Genomic DNA, 23,652 nt, shown 5'->3' with positions numbered 1-23,652 from the left:
TAAAAACAAAACTCATATTATGAATAATCCATTAAAACATTTTAATATTGGATTGGGCTTACAATTTGTCAAATACTACCAAAAATGCAAAAATTTTGGCCACTAACAAATTTTATATACAGTAGGATCTGCTTATTGTAATTACTTTGGGACTACCCTACACTGATGATAACTGACAGATAACATTGGGTAAGTAAATAAGATAACAATTAGTAGAAATTCTGGTTTTATTAACAGATTATAGGACTTGTTATAATAATTTAAAAAAAAAAAATACAATTAATTATATAACTTGAAGATATATTACTGTTATTATTTTATATGTAGTATACATGCATTCATTCATTGTTATTAGAAAGTTATTTTCTTTATTTTTAACCATCCTAAACAGCATATACAACAATATATAAAATCAGTAAACTTCATTCAAATGCATAAGAGACAAAAAATATAATTAAGCACAGATGGATCTTGAAGACAAAGCTTTTTATTGTGTGTTACTACTGCCAGAACCATTAGGAAATTGTATATGGAACAAAAATTAACAAATTAAGAAAATACTAGGCCATGACCAAAATGTCACTTCCAACAAAGCTCATAAAAGGTTGTTCTTGTTAATAATTGTTCATGTTCAATCATGTTAATGTTAATAAATCAGTGTCTTCTTTGCATCTATCATGCTAGCCAGTTGTCGAGGCATTGAAATGACCAAATTACACAACCTTGAGACCCGAATTTTAGCTGAAATTGCAGCATCATTAAAAATTGTGACTTTTGCACCTTGTGTGTGTAACAGGTGGTGAAAAATTTTTGTCCTCCTTTGTTGGCAATATCATCATATTTAATGGTGAAAATTCACTCATTGGACCATAATACAAGTATTTGCTTCTAACAACATATTGTACAACCCAAATGCAAAAGAGTCCATGCTAAATTCATTCTCTTCACAGATACATTGAGGTAGAGCTTGCACTTTACCTTATAGAAACTGTAGTTCAGTCAGTGAATATATCTGCACATTGACACGTGAAGACAGGCTTTGGAAGGTATCTTTTGCCCATTGTGTTAGATCTGTAGCTGTTAGAAGCTGGTTTGTGCAAATATGGCAACAAAACATACAGCACTCACATGTGTTGAGTATCTATTCTCTGTCTGCTGCCTTTCCAGGACAACTGACTCCAGTTAATTTATATTTAATGAGCATATCATGGACTGTTAACTGCATCAATTGGTAGATGAAACTGTACACTTCAAATTCCTGTTTTTGTAGTATTGAATGATAATTTGTTGCACAGGATCTGGAGCAGGTTTGTCTTGTGGCATTTAGGATTCCACTTCTCAATAAAAACCTTAATAGCACTACATTTGTAATGAATTCTGCCACAGTTTGTAAGCATTGTTTGACATTATAGTTGCTTTATTTTAATTTTATGTCACATGAACAACTTTCATTGGTTGCTGTTGCTGATCCATTTTCATATTTGACCATAATCTGTTCTGCTGCACTTTACATATATATTTCACTCTGCTTGTGCATGTCATAAAGGTATGGTTAAAATCTGTCTCTCTGACTTTTTCATGAATTCAGTTATTTTTCCTCCATTTATAAATTTGAACAAACTTCACTGACTTCAAGGTTGTAATTAAAGTTACAAATTCTAGCAATTTAACTAATGTACTGCAAGTAAATAATGTTTAAAATAATTAATCTTTAAAGAACTGGTTAAGTGTTTCTATAGAATAAAGAATAGAGATCTGAAGAGACTGAATAATTTAAAATGCTGATATTTCTTATATGTTGGAGGTTTTAAAAAAGGGAAAAAAAATTTCAAACAACAGATATTTTTCCATGTGTGCAGGAAATCTGTTGTTTGTGTTTTAAGAGATTTTCAGAATAATGAATGCTTTTCAGCACCTCAAGTGATTCATTAAAATGAGATTCTGCTGTGTATTTGAAAGTCAGAGCAAATTGAACATCTGTATGGGATCCAGCCCCAATCAGTCTAGATTTTCAATGCTTCACTGTACTTATGTTTTTGGATGCACTAATTCTGATAACATTAACCAACTGATAACAGTATCTGATTACAATAAGCAGATTTCTTCTGTATATAAGACTGCCTAGAAAGTAATGCAACAAGTTTTTCTCTCATTCAATATTTATTTTTTTACTTTCAAATACATATTTCAAATTGTCACCTGAATCTTTGGTTACATAAATTATATTACAAAATGTAAAGTCTACAATTTGAAAGAAGATTATGCCACTAAGTTGTAAGAGATCCCATCTTAGTGGCATAGTATGTCTTTATAATTCTCTGTGATTCTGTAGATATCTGTTGCAACAAATTCATCAGCTTTAAACTTCTTATCATGAAAAATGCATAGTTGCATTTTAGAGTGCATAGTTGAAAGTGGAAATGCATACTGGAAGATGATGATAATGATAACAGTTGGAAGAAGCAAGCTCAGATTGTAAAGTGGATTAGACAGGATAGTTTACTGAACTTTTGTAATGACTTTTAGACATATATTTGTGTGAGACTTCATACTGTTGTGGCAAAGAGAGATTTTTGTCAAGTCTTTGGACAGACAAATCTACTTGAAATGCTTCTTTAGTTTCCTCAGATTCTTCAGAAATTTTACCTAGACAACCAAATTGATTGATTGATCACTTGACAACACATATATGAGAATCACTCTTTCACCATCCTAGAATATTGTTGCCATCATCTCACTATCTTAAACTGTTTCTTCCATTGAAAGATCATAAGATGCTATTTCAAGGATTGTCTTTTGTTTCATGTCTAAAGGAATGAATTGTGCCTCATCACTCATGGCAATGCTAAACAAGAAACTTTTACCATCAACTTTTTAACAAACAAGAAATTCCAAGATAATGATTCTTCTTTGTTCCTTCTGTTTTGAGGAACCCAAAGGATATTCAAGTGTATGCTTGAACTATTTAATGGTTTTATCAATGCATCTATTAGCATTGCAAAATTTAATGAAAAGTTCCATAGTTATGATTTGTCAATCATTATAAACTAGAATGTTGACTTAGTGCAGAGTTGCAAACATCACAATAGTTGATAGACAGCCAGAACATGGAAGATCAGAAATTTTTATTCTAACAATGTTAATTACTTTGTAAAGTGGCCCATGGTACTTTTATCCACTGTCCATTAAAAACATCACAGATGTTTTTAAGTGTTTTGAATATTCATAATTGTTTGATTCCTATTTAAAAAAAAACTCAAGTATAAACTCAAAGTGAATGAGCATCATTCACAGATGCTATTTTCAAAGACCTTTAATTTTAACTATTGTTATCTATCTAGAAATGTTGCAAATATGTGTATAAATGCAAAATACTTGAAAGTTGCAGCATGCAAAATCTTTTTCCCAACTAAATTTGGCTGAGAAACTAAATGCATTGTATTACTTTTTGGGCATCCTTTACATGAAAAAAAAAATAAAAGCTTATCAATTTTCTTATATTAAATCACTAGGAAAAAAAAACAAATGTTATTCAAACAACAACTGTACCAAAATTTTAAAATTTTTAATTATTCACTTCAATATTAATTAAATATAATCACAGTAACTAGCACCTACTGTGTATAAAAGAATTTTGAATCAGTTTTCATATTTAAACAAAGTGTAAGAAGAGATTAAGTATGCAAAACTGTTTACCAAATATATGTAAAATACTTATATAAGTTTAAATATCAAAAACAGCATTTATTAATATTAATATTTAATCATTTTTGCTATATGATTAAGTAGACCATTTGCTAACTGCATATAACTGTCTAAATTAGAAAATATACCAATCCTGAATATATCAATAATAATAGTTCCAAATAAAATGTTATTTTAGAGAGAGATATTATTAACAATGTATTAAAAGTAATATTTTGTTATTATTGCATATTATCATTATTATTATTTGTTAGGCATATCATCATTTATTGTTAATATAAATATATATTAATATATTTATGACATACTCAATAAAAAGTGGCATTTTTATCTATTTTATTCCAAATTACATATATAGAATAAATAGCCTGTATTTTGAAGTTTTAAGAATATTGATTTTAAAAAAAATAGCCATTTTGATAAAATCAATATCCATTTTAAAAAAAATATATATATAATGACAGTTTCACAGAGAAACATTCTTCATTCAGACCTGCTCATATTTTAACATTTTCTCTTTGAGAAGACTAAATATGTTGTTTTAATCTAACTGTAAAAAATCCATCTATTCTATATCAGAATTGTCTGGTAAATCTTATCACATGTCTGACTTGTCATCATTGAAATGATGTAAGTAATTTATTGTAGGTAAAGCTAGTATATATCATATAAAATAAAACAAACCTAGGTTTGTTTTATTTTTCATATTCATAAATTGATTACTACTAAACAGTACTAATTATAAAAATATAAAAGTTATTTTATATTTATTAAAAAAAAATGTTTAAAATATTAAAATTAATTATTGCAGAAATTTATTTCAAATTTCTTGATAAAATTAAAATAGTCTTTATTAATTTTAAAATGTTAGATGATAGAAATATTTTGAAATATATGAATATTTAACAAATTTAACTTCTAATTTTGAATAATCTAAGAATAACCACAGATACATTTCAAAAGAATGTTTTATTAGCATCTTTTAAACTTAAATTTTTCTTTTACAAATTTACTTTATAACTGAAAATGTTACATAAATATGTGGGAATTAGAAATTCTATTTTCATTCATTATCAGTTATGATGCATAAGCTACAAACTAAAATAAATAATTTTAATCATTACAGTATGATAGAGTTTTTTGCTATTATACTTCATCTTTTAACTCTGTTTATATATGTACAAAATTGTCATATCTGTGAAAACTTCCTTAACCAATAAGCATATTTAGAATTTTTAAAAATTCCACTAAATATTAATAAGAGATAATCACCATAAAAAATTATACAAAGCACTTTCAGCACCTGTTTACCAATGGTATTGAAGTAGACATCAACACACATGCAGCTCCATCTTTATCATTGGGCCTGTATGCTGGTTTCATTTGATCTGCTTTTTTATCATCTACGTCTTCAACTGGAATTTCTCTTTCATAGCACTTTTTTTGTAATATCTGAGAAATTAATAAATAAATAACTTTAAGCTTGATTGCTATTATTTTACATCACAGTCCTATTTAAACTTTTTAAAATATTAAAAATGAAATTGTTATTAATATATTAGAGTACATGGTAATTTTTCAATTTAAAAATTACCTTCCAACAATATAAAATCATAATTACTCATATGTTAACAATCAAACCATATTCAGATTTGTATTGGGTATAATACAACTAATTAATTATTAAGATACTAAGAATTTGGAATAGAGGTAGACAGTTAAGCCACCATCTAATGTTAAATTTAATTTAGAATATTCTATATTAATTGATCTGGAAGCAAAGATTAGATGAAAGTCTAGGCAGTATAATTGCTGAAGCATCTACACAGTGGAGTCCAGGCCAATCTTTTATTTCAGAATATTCTAAATTAAAATTTACTTTTTACAAAGATACTTTGCAAGTTAGACTAGAAGCAAGCTTAATAATTAATTAGCCATATTATAGTCCAATAACAATCTAGCTATTATGTTTGATTATAAAATTATATACTTCCTCTAATATTTTTCTCCTGATTAAATTCAAAATTTCTAACATTTTAACTTTTTACAGATTAATTATTACTGAAGAAAATTTAATCAAATCCATTTTTCAGTCCAATTTTATACTCTTTTACAATGAGACATTTTTATAATAAATCATGAGAAAATATTAAAGTATTTTATAATTAAAAATTAAAAGTTGGGACTTCCTTTATAAAGAACAAAATTATATTAGTAAGGACTAGTTATAAGTATCCTAGTTCCATTTCTAGATTAATACTGTCAATCCAATATACATTCATTATATGGCATTAAACAAACTTAAATTTTATCAAAACTCAACTAAACTAAAGATAAAGAACTATTTATACATTTTTGTGTCATTATTTGATAATATCAAAGATTTTAAATAAATTTTCAATAGCTAAAAGTCTCATTTTAGATTTAAAATTCAACTATATTTGAGAGATATCAAAAAAAATTCTAAAAATTTATATATTAAAAATTTTAAACAAACTTAAGCCTGTACCATCATTGCATTCTAATTCTGATAATGTTTCATGTTAACTTTGAAACTACATGAATCAAGAGCTGTCAAATGTAAAGTTCTAATTTATTTCAATAACATTAGGTCTAATTCAAATTTTCAACTCTGCAATTTTAAAAACAATCAAAGTTTTTTGTTATAATAATTTTCACTCAATTTTTCTACAATTTTCAATATTTATTTAACTAATGTTTCATTATTTTTTCATCATTGGTATCTATATTGGCCAATAAATTAATGGAATTAAAAAATTACTGACAATAATATACATGTTCCACTAGAAAATTTATCACTTCCTAGTTAAAATGCCATTAGTTAAATGCCAGTTATACTATAGATTTAGACATAGATCTTTCTCTTCATTCTATTTAATTTCTTGGTCACTACATTTTAATCAGTAGCATCTTTTAGCTACTGATAATTTATTTCAAATTCTATAAATAGGTTATTAATCATTTTGGTTACTGTTACCTTAGGTGCCAAGATGGCGGTTCGTCTGATTCCAGCAAGGAAACAGTGGAATGCACGTTCTAACCTAACCTAATCTATTCTAATAATTTGGTTGCTAATAATTATGGTAATTTATTAGAATAGGTTAGGTTAGAACGTGCGTCCCCACTGTTTCCTTGCTGGAATCAGAGACGAGCTGCCATCTTGGCACCTAAGGTAACATTAACCATCATTTTATATAAGCTGAAATATATAAGCAAAAATAAGCAAAAATATATAAAATATTATTTTTCAGCATTGTTACTTTTAAATTTAATCAAAATCTGACTAATATGTTTAGCATTGTGTATTTGAATGTGTGTATGATTGGTAATATCAAAATCAAATAAATAAGTCTGAAACAGCTAAAATTAGTTTCTTTAATATAATTCTGTTCTATATAAACAAAGTTAAAATTTCATTTCAAATTATTAAATACTCAAAATTACAAAATGTCTAAATGGCTTATAGATTTGTAATTTAATAATAATGCTCTAGTTATTAAAAATTTATTAATTGACTGCTTAAAAACAAAATATTCTAAGTGCATAGCATTACCTATAAACAATTTTTAAGATTAAAAGTTAACCAATGTGATCAACAACCAATGTTAAATTTTTCATATTCTGAGGATCCATCCAATCAATATAATTCACTGAATATAGATTGCCAAAAAAAATTTATAATCTCTACTCAGCATCATCCTATTATAATTAAATATCATTTCATGTAAAATATAATTACATTTACAAGAAAAATATAAAAGGTCATATACATCTAAATTACTTAATGAGATGATCAAAACTACTTTTATAAACATATTCAATATCACTTTTTAGTCTCATTTAAAATTCTCTAATTTGCATATTTTTCTTTGCAATCATAATTGAATTTAATTTTTGTACAGTAAGATCCCACTTAATGCTGATTTGATATATAACACGGTCTGCTCAAAGCTTCAAAAAAAGCTCAAAATTTACGTTGATTTAAATTATCGCATTTCATTGATTCGTATATAATACAATTATTTACAAACAGGAGAAGGTGGCAAAAAGGTGAACTTCAATAAAATTCTGCAATACCTTTATACACCATAACTGTCATCAATAAATTTCCACTTATTTAAATATGTAGATTTAGTTCTTTAAAAAAAAAAAGTATTTTGAGAAAGAAAAAATTTCAAAAGCAGAATTTTTGATTCTAAAAAAAAATTTCAAAAATAGTATTTATTCTTTTTAAAAAATGCATTCAAATTTATGAATATAATTTTGATTAAATAAATTATTTTTCTAAAACATGTAGTTTTTAATTACTACTGTAAAGATCTGCCATTTCATATGTACCAACCAATATAAGGCTTCATTTTTAAATGGATTTTATTTCTTCCTTATTGTTTGTTGTCAACAATCAAAACAATTTCAATTTCAGTATTTTTGATATGTTATATAAACAATAATAATTAAATTTTTAGCACATATTTCTATGGAACAAATAGCAACACAGAAAACAATTACATTATATGTTTGGTGGTTAAAAACAATTTTGCAAGATGAATCATCACATAGTCTCTAAAATGGATGCCTAAGAGCTCATAAAATTGGCATTTGTTATATTGTTGTGTTATTCACATGCCTATCAGTTGTATATTGCTTATGTCTTGAACATGTTTCCAGTTGAATCACCATGTAAAATTTTATTTCAAAATTCTAAATAATTCTGAAATGAAGAGAGTTAGAAATGAGACCTTAGCAATCAGAATTAGCCATTACTACATACAAAGATGTAGCTAACTACAACAACTTAAAAACCTTTTTCATTTTTCAGAAGTGAAAAAGTCAACTACCTACCATTATTAGAAGATAAATGAAAAACATGGAAGTGCTGAATATATGATGTGTGGTCATCTCTTATTTAAAAAACCCAGTATTCAATCCCTCCCTGAAATATTTACACACAACCCAAACTTGTTGGATCATCTGCTGCTATTACAACTGACATTCCATACCAAACATTGGTTAAAGGTAAACAATTTAGAAATAAAATCTGCAGTTACATGCCTGTTGACCCAAGTGAAATGCCTGATAAGAAGTACTATCACTATACTAATAAAATTGAAATACCAGACATGAATAAATTCAGAGAAGAAATTTAAAAAATACTTGGTGTAGCAAGCCATTGATGAAAAAGAAAATGCCAGACTCTTACATACCCACTGGTACTACAGACTAACACCTAGTAACTAAGTACAACAAAATGTTAATTTTGTAAAAAAGCAGGAAAATGTACCACTAATATACTTCAGGCACAACCTTTTGAAACCTTTTTGGCACACAGCAAGACAAAATACTTTACACAATCAAAACCTGTTAAAAATGTCAATTATTTCAAAATAATATGGAAGCCAACTGCTAGAAAAGTCACTGAAGATCATGGCTTAACAACTGTAGGAAGTATGTGAAAAAACTCTTTGCAAGATCAGACAAGGAGGAGCTTATATATTACTATGACTATAAAATTAAAAGTGAATAAAAATGAACAAAATTTAATTATTAATAAATGAATAAACTTTATAAATATATTAATAAATGAATAAAATAATTAAGCAAGAGTGGAATAAATACAACATATATAATGTTTGTTCCAGTCTTGCTAGATCCTCAACACCCATAACTATGACTAACTCATGATTACTGAACAGTTTAAGCTGTAATTAAAATCATACAATTTTTAAAAAAATTGCTTTGAAATATAAGAAATCATATTTAAAAATAAACATGTTTTATCTAAAAAATATTACAAAAATTTCAAATTGAAACTTTTCCTTATAAAAGTGACTAAAACTACTCAATAGCTTAACTAGAGTTACAATACAGCCTAAGTTAATTATCTTCAAGTTAACTCATTGCTTTAAGCAATTATAATCATAGGCAAAAGAAAAAACTCAGAATTTTAAGATAACTTGAAAATTTTTAAAATAACTTCGTAAGCACACAAAAAAACTAAAATCACATGTAATATGATTGAAATTATTGAAATAAACTACAGTCGAACTTGGTTAATTTGAATTTTTCGATAATTCAAATTTTTCAAATTCCCCAAATATCCCATTGCATGTAATGTTAAAATTATCTGTTTAATTTGAAAAGTTTTTTTTTTAATTTTTGTATAATTCAAAGCAGTAGCAGCTTTATATTTCAAAAATTACTACAGTTTTAACCATAGTAGAATATTTATTTTCTTGAAATTCTTTCCTGCTCTGCAGTCGTCCTTTTTCCTTTTGTGTCCTAATTTGTAAGCTAAAATAGATAAAATTCAATAGGAGACTTACTGTTGTTAAATGTATAATGTGTTTGAAATTTCTAGAATGTTTGAAATTCTCACCATGTCATGTGCTAGGTTTTAGGTGCTAGCAATTATCTGTAATCATTTATTGTAGTACAGTATATATTGTAGGCCTACTGTTCTGTTCCTTTCCTGTACAGTAGTTTGGAATAACGGTGTAATATAGTTTAGTTGCATTTTTTTTTTTAACTGTATTGTATCTTGTTGAAGCATAGATCATATGATAATTCTTTAACTTTGGAGAAAAAAGTCAAAGTAATTAACAAAGTAGAAAAAGGAATAAAAAAGAAGGCATGATATCACCATATCACCACTCTATGTTGTCAGGTGTTTCTAGTGATTTTTAAGATGGTTACAAAATCATGACACAACAGAGTAATCGTCAAAATTAGCATGATATTCTTGCAATTCATACCTTTTAAACATTTCTCCCACCCAACATCATTTTCTTTTTAATATATCTTTCATATTTGTAATAAATATGCAACAATGGTTAAAAACAATATGGGAAGTGTTTCGATCTTCTCATGTTTATAAATGATTAGTTGCTCAAAATTCCAATCACTTTTCACTTTTTGCAGTCTAGATGAGTTTCACTTTCATTTTTTGCTTTTCACTCAGTGTTAAGTTTAACAAGAAAACGTGACAACAAAGTAAGTTCCATATATCTGTATTACTTAATAATTATCAATAAAATTGGTTAATTTGAATTTTGGATAATTTGAATTATTTTACACTCCTCTTGAACTTCAAATTAACCAAGTTCAACTGTATTTATAACAGTTTAAAATCATAAATCATTAAAAAATAAATTAGAAAGATTAAATTTTAAATAATTGATAAACTAAGAACTTTTTCTTTGAAAAAATATTAAAATCATCAAATTTAATGTATTATCTATATATAATTTTATAACAGATTGTAAAATAACATATTTAACTACTTACACTTTCTATTGTTTGAAAATCAAACATGTCATCAATAAATCGGACTCTATCAATCTGTGATACCATAATGAAATATTTAGAATCTTGAGCTCTTGCTCTGCCTTTAGATTGAATATATGATCTAAACTCTTCTGGTCTGTCAAATCTTATTACTAAATTACACTTAGGAACATCTAATCCTTCCTCTACAACAGATGTAGCTATTAAGAGATTATATTCTTTGTTACGAAACTTGTACAAAATTTCTTCCTGTTTATGAAGTGACATTGTAGCTTCTCTTGTTGCACAGTTCCTCTGAATTTGATTGTGGCCATATATAAAATTTGATGAAATAAATTTAAAATCTTCACGTTTCTTACTGATTTCAGTAAGCCATAAATTTAATACATGAGCAGTTATTCTTTCTTTAACAAATACAATACCACACATTTTTTCTGATTTGAGATCCTCTATTTGTTTTTCATTTCTATTTAGCTGAATTTTATTTTCTTGTTCCACTTTTTCTTCGCCTACATCTAACTGGCTATTTATAGATGTATTTAAAAGTCCATTTTGAAAGTTATTTTTATTTTCCATTGGTTCAGAATCCATTAACGGCTTAAAATTTGTTAAGATCTTTAATAGCTCTTTTAATTTTGGAGAAGCGCTGAGCAGATCATCATTTTCATTTTCTATCAGTTCTTTGAATAATTCAATAATCATATGTAATGTGGTATTAACAATAATAAGCATAGTTTTATGTTCCTTAGATTCTATATTATCTATCATATAACTGATTTCTTTTCTAAATAATTCTGCAGTTTGTACAGCACACCAAGGTCCTAAAGTAATGATTACATGTTGAATTTCTAAAAGATATCTTTTTGGCTGTTTACAAGGATCAGGAAGTTTTTCTACAGGCATTTTATCATTTTTGGGACACTTGAAATCCTTAATGAAATCTAAACATTTGTGTAATACATGCATTATATTTTCAAAGTGGATAGAATTATTTTTATAGTCGTCATAAAATGTAAGATGTTCATCTGGTTTAGTTCCATACTTTCCAGCAGTCATTAAATCACTAGCTGTAACAACAGTACTCTTTAATATATCTTCTAGTGTTTTTATTTCTTCTTCAAGTTTTGTTGGTTTACATTTGTTGTTCAGCAGAGAAGCACTAAGTCCTAATATCCTAGGATGTTCTTCATCTTTACATAAATCAAAATACCTCATTACTTCTCGATATGGATGTGCTTTTCGAGCTTTATGACATTCATCTATAATTAATAAATTTATTCTTGATAATGGCAAAAGATTATGGCAAACAATCATTCTGAATATATCAGGTGTCATTACTAGTACATGAACATTTTTTAGTTCATTTGCCCAAAACTCCAATGTACTTTCATGTTTTTCTTGTCTTCCACAATAAGCTCCAACTTTCAAATCTGTATAATCTGATATAACTTGTTTTTGTTGTTTAACCAAAGGAGCTATTAAAAAAGAAAAAAAAATTAAGTTAAATTTCAATAAAAATATCAAATTTCTTATCAAGCAACAAAAAATTTAAAAGTGTAATGATAAATGTTTACATCATAAATTAAATCACTAATATCACACAAAAGTAGAATACACTAATATATGCAGAATTAATATTAAAATCTGTATATGTGATCCAATCCAATCTATAAAAAGGTATCTTAAGTCAGAAAAGTAAATTTCACTGTAGAGCAAAAAAAAAATATGTAAAGATTGAAATTGTCAATTTTTAGGTATCAATGGCAGATGTTTTTAGTAATAGAAGTTTATAAAATTACATTCAAATATAATAATTAGTTTTCATGTAAATTTGATATGTAAAAAAGATCAAATTTTTAAAAATTATATACAGTAAACTCTCTAATAACAAACTGCCTGTCATACAAAAAGCTCTAATTAGGAAACTGAAGGGCTGATCCTGACCCTATATAAGTCCAGGTATTTTTCTTTCTCTGCAACAAACTTTCTTTGGGATCAGCAAACAGCACACTGCATCATATTGGTCAAGATATTGCGAGTATTTATGCAATTTTTGAAATTCTGTCTTTAGAAAAAGTATAGACAATTTAACAGGTGACTGCACTCCTGCAATCATATGCCTCTTGCCATCTTGTTCTCACTTCCCATTGCTTTTTTCATCTATGTATAGATCAGCACCACTAGTAGTACTGAATGGAACTTCTTAGCAAAGTCATGGCAGAATTAAACACTCTGCAAGCATTCTTTAACTTCAGAAAATGCCTATATAAATATGAAACTGTTTCAACAACTTGAATTTACCATTATTAAAGATCTACCAAAAGTTATGAGACTGTCAATAATTAAAGATTATTTTGCTAAAAGAATAAATGTGTAGGCCTAACATTCTACACTCTTTTCAAACTGCAGTTAAATAATAATCAAACTTCTTGATGGAATGCAGAAATGGCAATGTAGTCCCTATGTCAATTTGGAGAATATGCCTACTGTACAGATGTGCTTCTCTTACTCCAAAATTAAGAGTATTATGCTTAAGAAAAGAAATTCATACTACATGCTGCAGAAAATATTACTTGCAGAAAAAACTGGTTGAATTAGAAAACAAGATAAATGAAATAGGGCCATCTTTACTAGAAGACATCAATAACAGAGTGACAAACTTAGCGAATCAAGTGACAAAAACATTGCGTAAGAATTATAAGAAGAAAATGGAATGGATAAAGAAGCATCAACAGAGCAGAATAAAGATGCAAGCACCTTAAATCAGGGATGATATGCTGGGATAACATTACACCACCAGCACGTATCAATGAGGCCTACAAATTTGATCCCAAATTCATACCGCAGACTAAGCTCAGGTATGAAAAGATCATCCCCGATGTAAAACAAGCATTAGAAGGGATAAGCGAACTTAAGAAAGAGGTATTCAGATGGAAAACGGTATTTAAAATAAAGGATGAATGTACAAGAACAGGCTGTAGCACAATATGGAAAAATATAAGAGAAAGTAAAAAATGGATGAATCAAAATAATATAGTACTTACAAGAGCAAACAAATCGAAGGACATGGTGGTAATGAAAAGATCTACATATAATGAGCTTCTATTAAAGTACATAAAAGAAACACAATGCAAGACAGCCCACCCATATGCACTAGAGCAGTTACAGGCAAGAGTAAAATGCTTTTCTAACACAACCCTCGCAAAAAAGCTTGGAATGAAAAAGATAGTAGTATCCTCTTCATCAGCTCCTACTGTTCGGATTTGCCAAGACACACAAACCAGAAAGAAGCATAAGACCAGTGGTTGATAAATGCTGCTCCCCTACGATACTCCTAGAACAGTTACTCAAAAACTTCATTAACATGCACATGCCTCCACACAAGTACAGCATAAAACATCTGCTAGAATTGCACCAGAAATTTAAAAATAGGAAATTGAAAGATGGAAGTTGCATGACGGTACTAGACTTCAAGGCTTTATACCCTTCAATAAAACTAGAGCCATGTTTTTGCCATCTGAGAGACTTCCTAATGAGTAAGATCAAAAACGTGAAAAATACGGAAACAGATACTAGAACTGACATTATTCATCGATCTTTAATTTTAAAGGAATAACATACACTCAACATAGAGGAGTGGCAATGGAAAGTCCTGTATCCAGTGCATTATGAGAGATGATCCTGAGGACTTTAGAGAAGGCCATCATACCAAAATATGCAGTATACAGTGGGTGATCGATTAACAAACATAATCTTGGATTATGTTCGTTAACCGGATCATATTTCGGATAGTGAACAAAGTCTTGGAACATAATCCAAGATTATGTTCCAAGACTTTGTTCACTATCCGAATTGTTCATTAACCAATTAGTGATTTACCATAGGTTTTTATGGGAATCTGATTGATTCGTTCTGAAGGCCCCAAAAAATAAAAAATATATACTTTTTTACTATGTTTATTTATATGTAATAATAAAAATACACACACACACAGTCTAGCATTTTTTTAGTCATGTTTTTTCCTCTTGGAGGTTAAAGAATCTGTTTGATGTTGATTGCTTTTCTCTCTTCAGGATTTTTCAGAAGTAATTAATAGCATTGTAATTTTAGAGATCACCAAACCTATTAACCTCACCCTGGTTTGGATGCCATTCTAAGACCGTTGACCATTGTTCTGACATCCTCCCACTTCTTCGAAAGATCTTTAATAGCAGATATTGGCATAAATCCTCTTTTTCAGAAGAAAACATATCTTGCCAAGTTTCTTGGTGTACTTCATTAGAGACATTGGTGTTCTTCTGTCGTCAGATCCATTTCAGGTTCCATTATGAGCTCTTCAATATTCTTTATTTCTCAGATGTGATTTTTGTTACTCCTTAAGCTGCTTGAGTCTTTTTGATTATGCTGTATCTTTCTTAGATAAGATTGAACTGCAGCCTACTGTAGACCTGTATAAGTCATTCTGCCCAGCAACATCAGACATCTTTTGCCCACTCTCTACCTTTGCTATTATACTCTCACCTTTTGAAAATAAAAACTGATGCAAATCTTAACGAGTATCCACCCGATAATCTCGCATATACTATATAAGAATTGTTTCTGTCAGAAAAATAAAAAACTGGAATTACAAAAGGAGAGTTTCAAAGTTTGGAGGAATACTATCTGATCAGTATATACTTGGTTGAGCATTGATGTTGATGTCTCCCGCACTCTGAAAAGTTTCGAATTGTTGCATGAAGACAAGGGAAGACCAATCGGTATTCATTATTTTACGTTGCTTCTTCTTGTCTTTGTTCTGTGAAGTGTTTGTTATCTGAAATGTGTTTGTTGTCCAAACATAAATCTTTCGCAAAAGTGTTCGTTATCTGATTTGTTCATTAACCAATCACTCACTGTATGTCTTAATATATGCACGATATGTTGACAACATCTTCATTATCTGGAAAGAAAAACCAGACATACAACAATTTATCAGAGATGTCAATTCTTGTTGGAATTGACGTCTCTGATTCATCTTGTTGGAATTGACAAGTTCAGCCTAGAACTCAAGAATGATAAACTATACATTTCCTAGACATAACAATAGAAGTAGAGAAAGGAGGGGAAATTGCTACAAAAGTGTACAGAAAGCTGACCTATAACACGTTGTTAATACAACGACCTCCCATGACCCAACAAGTTATAAACTAGCAGTGTTCCGGGTGCTTATAAAGAGAGTTTACACACACTGCAGCAAAGAATCAAAGAATTAGCTCACATCAAAGAGGCAAATTGGAGTCAACCAGAAGGCAATAAAAGCCATCTTTAACAAAAGAAGAATAGAAGTTAACAAAATTAATGAACGGGAAAGAATACAAGAATACACCATGATGGAATACATGAATAGTGAGGTCTACCAGGAAGTGTTGGAGAATGCATTAACTCCTTCCCTTGAAGATCATATTTCCCTGGAATTTATGCACAACAATGTCTCCATCCATACAAGTGCCAGCACTAGGTACTATGAATAATGCTAATTTTACAGATAATTTTATTGTCATTTTTTGAGGTTCTTGCAGTACTTTTGGTCATTTTTTATAACTTTGCCTTCATTATTTTTTTAAGAAATCCTGCATTTGTATTTCATAGTCACACTTATAAATTTTTCTTTAATGGATTTCATAAGAAAATTACTGTCACAATAGCATACAGTAATTAGCATTACTTATCTCTTTAATGGTAGTGACCAATTAATTTTCTTGAAGTTTAGTTATCATGTCATATTATATCTGTTTTGATGCTGTAATAATTGCACCCTTTCTCATGACTTGAAATGTAATAATAGTACTATCCTGAAAAGTGATGAAGTGAAGAGGTAAAAAATTACAGAGAAATGTTTCACAACTTTTTTGCAAGAATTTAAAAACAGGAAAAAAAAAATGATTTTGATATCAGTCTTTGTAAAATATTAGTGTATGTAAATACTAATAAGGAATATAAGCCATCCAATTTTACTAATACTAATAAGGAATATTAGCCATCCAAATTTAAAGAATTTATGAAAAACTGATAAGGAATATTATCATCCAAATTTTAATACTAATAAGGAATATTAGCCATCCAAATTTAAAGAATTTATGAAAAACTGATTAGTAAAAAATATGATTTTGACATTGATGAATGTATATTTGAAATAAAATGATGATAACTGCATTAGTGATAAATGAATGTCTTGACATCACTTTTTCTCGCCGCAGAAGTCAATTTTTTGCCACTTTTCTCGCAACACAAAAGTTGGTTGAATTTTATCTTTTGCGGCCACCGCTCCCATGATGCGTTTCTATCAGCCAATAACAGTTCGTCTGGTAGTCACGTGAGAAAATGCAATCACGTGGTGTTTTAATGACAGAAAGTTAGACGTGGTTAACCAAGATAACTAACATTAGAATAAAGAGGAAAGGATAATAAATTTAACACAAATTCTACACAAATAATCATATATAATTTAATTCAAAGAAAATAAACAAATGAATCTTACTCGAAATAGTATTCTTTATCAAGAAATAAGCGTATTTTGTACACCAGTTCTTTCTCGATCTAAGAAAATATCTCTAATCCAAAATCTTCGACAAAATCTGCTAGTTAAATAAAGCAATCTGTACGAAACAAAATTTGTAAACACGTGGATAGCGGCAGTGTCGGTATCGTTCGCCATCTTGAATACTGAACGCATGTTCCAAAATGTAAGCGGATTGTTGCTTGTGTGGTTGTGCTGCCGCACGGCGAAGATGTGTTTGCAACACCGCTTTTCCTTGCCACGTCACATGTGTGCATCCTCCTTTATTCAGACAAGATGATTTAGTTATCTCTCAAATGAACCCACAGATACAGTTCCTAGGTATGTCACAAATGTCACTAGAGAGGTTGCGGCCAAAGTTTTCGTCTCAAAAATGTGAACGTCGAATGTCGAGCACCACCATCTTGTAATTCCAGAAGTTTGACAATGACGTTTGGAACATCGAGCATGGTGAGTAGAAGTTTGACTTAAACATCTGCATTTTTTTGGTTAAAATTATGATGTATTTTATTAAAAACAATGATTATTTAAGAATTTGTGAATAACATTGTAAACAAACATAAGATTTTAATCCAGAAATTATTTAATTATTCAATTTTTTTTGCAAGTGATGTGAAATACCTATAGAATTTTTATATATTTGTGTTCATAGTAGCTATCATAATTCTGTACTAGTAGGTTTATTCTTTCACTGCATCTTCTACCAACAACAGCATAATACAGCATTTGTAAATTTCTAAAAATAATTTTCCAAGCTGCTTTCAGATTTATATAAGCCACTACTTCCGTCAACAAAAGTATGTCATGAAAACGGGCAAAATGCATTGGAATTGTCCTACTATTATATCATATGGTAAAAGAAATGACACTAATTAAAGTCAAAAATAATTATTTAGCATTATTAAACATCCTATAAATATTTTAAAATAGTTTAATTTGTTTATTTATATTTGCTGGTAACCTTCATCGTTCTTGAATGTTTCCGCCATTTTTCAACAATATCTCATGAATCAATGCACAACGTAAACGTGAGGTGCAATGTGTTTTTCTTGGAGTTCTAACATTAAACGTGTACAGTCAAACCTGTTTTTATGCGGTCTTTTTTTGTGCAATTTTTTATTTGTGCGATTTTTTTAATGCGATTTTTTATTTGTGCGGTATAGTTGGCAACTAGTCTCGTGCGATTTGTCATGTCTCACGCTGACTTATTATAGCTAAATAAACTTATTATAGCATAAATGCACTTATTATAGTAATATTATTGCATGAATATGCGAAAAATGAAATAATTTACTTTTTAAGTCAACAAAACACCACCTGGACAAAAATATGTAAAACAGACGATAGACCAGACGATGCAGTCAAGTGCTGACATCTGTTGTCAATAAATTCTATTTCGTACGGTTTTGAGTTATTTTCTATGTGAGACTTTTTTTATGCGGTCCCTATCCATCGCATAAAAACAGGTTTGACTGTACTTCTGCTTGCCATACAAGTTTAAAGTTTGGATTTTGACCACAACCTCTCTATTGTTGGTGCTCTAGAGAAAGATTTTTTTTGGAAATTACTAACTTTTTTCAAATTGAATTTTGGTTGTTGTTATTCATTCAACTATTGCTAAGTTGTTTGACTCAGCAGTATACTTGCTTTGGCCAGATATTTTACATAACAACACTTCAGTGCTAATAACAATACCACCTAATACACTAAAATAGGCACTCAAAGTCCTGTATTTCAACATGATTCATGTTATATGCATTTTCTATGGGTTTCACCAGGTAAACAGAAGAAATACATCTAAACTTTTCAAAAGTAAACAACTTGACCAAAAATGTAAAGAAAACATTCAAGAAATATCTGTTATTTATAAGTGAGTTTAAACCGAGAGCACCTAGTGTTCTTTTTATAAAGATGGGTAACATGGTCAGAGATGGTGACATACTATTAAGAAACTACAGTACAGTTCAATTTATCATTAACAATTTAATTAAGGATGCTGCCACAAGCATTAAACTTACAAGCTTTGTTTATGGATAAATTCATTTCCGAGACAGTTGTACAGCAAATTTGGGTTTCTTCTAATAACAATCAAGAAAGTAGAGGAGTTTAGTGAAGTGCTTTCATGAATCATCACTTTTTTTATTCTTTATAGTAAAAATGTATGTTTTAGATAGATTGGAACCTATCCAGTCATTGATGCAATACTACTACTACCACCACCATAGTTAAATTGAAAATCAATAGGAGACAGTGAAAATATCTGCAGAAAGACTGCTGTTTTTTGAAAGAATAGATTTCTAGATAGTATGCCAAATCAGTAGAATGTTATTTGGGTCTAAGTTTGCATCCAGAACAAATTATCTTCAGAGCTAATAACCCATAATTTCTTAAGTACAGTGCTATGATGTCTGTAGATGTAAAAATTTTCATTATACAAAAATATCCATAACAAGAAAAGTTACTCTTTTACACATGATAATTTACAGATTTATGTTATAAGTACTCATTATTAAATTAAAATTTTCCTTGATCAGGTTTTTATTTGCAAGTGCATTTTTTGGATTGTCACATTCATGTTCTAGTCATTTTTAACACACTTATAAAACGAAACTTCAAATAAAATATTATTTGTTTTTCTAAAAACAGCTAAATTTTGTTAGAATCAAGAAAGCAATCACTTTGGAATAACATGTAAAATTATTCAGCGAGCAATCAAGTAAATTATTCACAAGTATCATTTTGTGGTGTAAAATATGCTATTTTGCTATGCAAGAAGATAAATATCAAATCTTAATTTTAAAAATTTTGAATTATTAAAATGTTATTTACATTCATTTTCATGAACAAATGAAACAGTTCAAAATTTTTTTAGTACTTTGCTGTAAAAAAAATTATAACTTCTATTACTTTTATCAGACTGACATTTTATACAAGAATGATTTTATGCATTATTATATGTTGATTTATATTTTATGAAATGCATAAAAAATATCAAAACCACACCTTTCATACTTTTCCAGCTTGGGTTTATTTAAGATAAACAAACAAACATTTTCAGTTTGTTCATAAACCTGCTTCAGGTTTAGCATTAGCATTCGAAAAATACATTGTTCTGAAATTCCACATATGGAAAAGGCATTCTATGATCTTATTTTTACGTATTGAAAATTTAAACATTAAGTATACTATAAAATAGCCAAAGTGTAACTGAAATAAATTATTATTGAATATAATTAAGTACAAATCTGGCCCTAATAATTTGCACTTTCTCTCTACATAAAGAACTACTTTGGCATTGGAGCCTGGGGTATTTGCAGTACTAAATGAAGATAAGATTATAAAACCAGTCTTGGATGAACAGCATTTAAGAACATTCAAAACACTAGAAATCTACAAAGCAACATTAAAAAATGAATGCATTAATTATAAAACGCTCCTTTTCTGGTGCATGAGGTTCTTATTTGATACCCTTCTAGAACAGGGATGGGCAACCTGCAGCCCGCATTAATATTTTTTGTGTAAAATATGAATAAATATATCAATTTCCCAGCTTAAGGAAGTATGAAGCAAAAATTCAAACATTATTTTCTACAACTTATGTATGTGAATAGTTTTTCCACAACGAATTTAGTAAAAATTAAAACAAGAAACCGGCTAACAGACACATCAAAACTAATTTAAAGCAAGCAATGACTAATATTTAACAAAATATTTCTGATATACACTATCTGGCCAAAAGTATCCGGACATCTAGTGGTACGGACTCGGAGTCCTGAGGCATATATTAATATGATGTTGGTCCTCCTTTTGCATCGATGACAGCCTGCACATGTCTGGGGGAGACTTTCCGCTAGTTTTTGATAAGTGGCCATCGGAATTGACTTCCAGGCGTCCATCACAGCTGAAGTGAGTGCTGGCAGTGAGGATGGTCAATGTGGCTGGCTACGTAATCTGCATCCTAGTTCGTCCCAAAGGTGTTCTATGGGATTTAGATTGGGGCTCTGAGAAGGCCAGTCCAGTTTTTGAACACCCATTTCATCAAACCATGCCTGCGCAAGTCTCAATGTGTGAATGGAGCAGTTATCCTGCTGGAAGAGAAATGGGCCTTCCCCAAAATATTGCCATAGAGTTGGTAGAGCAGCATTGTCCAAAATGTCCACATACATCTTAGTTCCTGTGGTTGGAAACATGAACTCTAAGGGACCCAGGTCAAACCATGAAAAACACACCCCACACCATGATGCTGCCACCACCAAACTCTACAGTCAGGACAATGCAGTCACATAAGAAGCGCTCACCAGCCATCTGCCAAACCCAGATGCGTCCATCGGACTGCCAGATTGTAAAGTGAGATTCATCACTCCAAAGAACACTTTTCCACATGTCCACAGTCCAATGACGGTGAGCTTTGCACCATTGCAATTGATACTTCGCATTCTGAGGAGTGATGTTCGGCTTGTGAGCAGCTGCACGACCATGGAATCCCAGGTATTTTAACTCTTGATGAACAGTCCTAGTGCTAACACTAACGCCTGATGACCTTTGGAACTCCAGAGTGATTTCAACCAACGAGGACGTGTGATTTTGTTTCACTACCCTTTTCAGAGTTCTACGGCTGCATTCACTAATTTTGTTCGGCCTGCCACGTCGTTTTTTTCCAGTTTCACTGCCTTGACATTTCCACTTCACAATTACATCACTCGCAATGAATTTTGGCTTCTGAACAAACTGATTTCCCACAAAGGTGGAATCCCACTATAATGCCACGATCAAAGTCACTACGCTCCTTTGACTTACTCATTGTCTCACAAACGCATAAATATGACCTGACAAACCATTACCAACACTTTTATACCTTTAAGTTACACATCAAAGACCATCACCTGCCAGATCCACTTCTTTAGGGGGGTGTCCAGATACTTTTGGCCAGATAGTGTATTACGTTTACATTAGTTTCAAAAGTTTAATTAAGTGTACCTCTGCTAATTTATAATTATATATGAATAAATAATTTCTCTTGTATGCAGTCCTTACATACTTTACTTTAAGAGTAAAGAGCTGTGTTTCATTTAGTGGCAGACTTAGTCCTATAAGAAACGGAAGGAAGAGGAAAGGAATGAGAGACCAAGTGTGAAATAAAGGGGGATAGGAAATTGTGAAAGAAGACATGAGAGCCCATGGCAATTGCTTCAGTAATTGCTAGTGTACAAGATACAATACAAAATTACTAAACAAGGTTACAGTATAAATCAAACATAAATAAACAAACAAATTGCCTTTCTGGCAATGATGAACGCGTTAATTTTCATAGATGAGTACATTGGAGACTGAATGAAAATATATATATATATATATACACACACACACACACACACACACACACACATGTATATACATATATACATGGCCAGTGAGTCACCAAACACCACCATGCTGATGCAATCAATGAGCTGATGTTGCCGCAGCCGTTGTAGTTGTTGTCATTATTGATGTCGCTAATGCTGTTACTGTTGTTGCTGATATAGTTGTTGTTGTTACTGATGTTGTTGCTGCCGATATTGTTGATGTTGTTATGTTGCTAATGCTGTTACTGTTGTTGCTGGTATAGTAGTTGTTGTTGCTGCCAATATTGCTGATGTTGTTGCAGCTTGGTGCGGTCAATTAGTTACAGCTGAGAGCAGTCCACAGTTCTTGGTGAAAGTCTCGAAAATGTGGTAAGTTTCCTTAGAACAGAAAAAAATCTAGGCTGGGTGGCCAGTTTTGGCCATTTTGAATGCTGAGATGGTATAGCGGCTGGCGGGTGGCGTCGTGCTTCAGGCAGTCCAGGAGAGCATGATATATATCGCCCACAGATTGACAGTCGCAGTCGCAGCCCTTACATAGAAAAAAGTTGCCCATCCCTGCTCTAGAAACAAGGGACAGTTTTATAGAAAAAAAAAAAAAAATGCAAGTTATTAGGGCCCAATATGTGCTGAATTATATTCAATAATTTATTTCAGTTACACTTTGGGTATTTTATAGTATACTTATTTTTATATATTGAATATTTTAAATTTAAACATTAAGATCATAGAATGCATTTAACA

At 29.9% G+C, this 23,652-nt stretch overlaps 1 protein-coding gene across 1 annotated transcript in view; it reads right to left on the bottom strand.

Moving 5' to 3' along the window:
* The window catches only part of Dcr-1 (Endoribonuclease Dcr-1), a 113,767-nt gene that overhangs the window by 70,589 nt on the left and 19,526 nt on the right, over positions 1 to 23,652 (bottom strand). The window contains exons 4-5 of the mRNA XM_067280334.1: positions 11,011 to 12,485; positions 5,009 to 5,157 (exon numbers count right to left, since the gene is read on the bottom strand). Of these exons, the coding sequence (XP_067136435.1) occupies positions 5,009 to 5,157; positions 11,011 to 12,485 (1,624 nt within the window). The remainder of the gene's footprint in view (positions 1 to 5,008; positions 5,158 to 11,010; positions 12,486 to 23,652) is intronic.

This window comes from Centruroides vittatus, unplaced genomic scaffold (genome assembly GCF_030686945.1).
Source record: "Centruroides vittatus isolate TY-2023 unplaced genomic scaffold, ASM3068694v2 contig_883, whole genome shotgun sequence".
Classification (NCBI taxonomy): Eukaryota; Metazoa; Arthropoda; class Arachnida; order Scorpiones; family Buthidae; genus Centruroides; species Centruroides vittatus.
The sequence above is the reverse complement of the archived record's forward strand: the minus strand, read 5'-3'. Positions and strand labels throughout refer to the sequence as shown.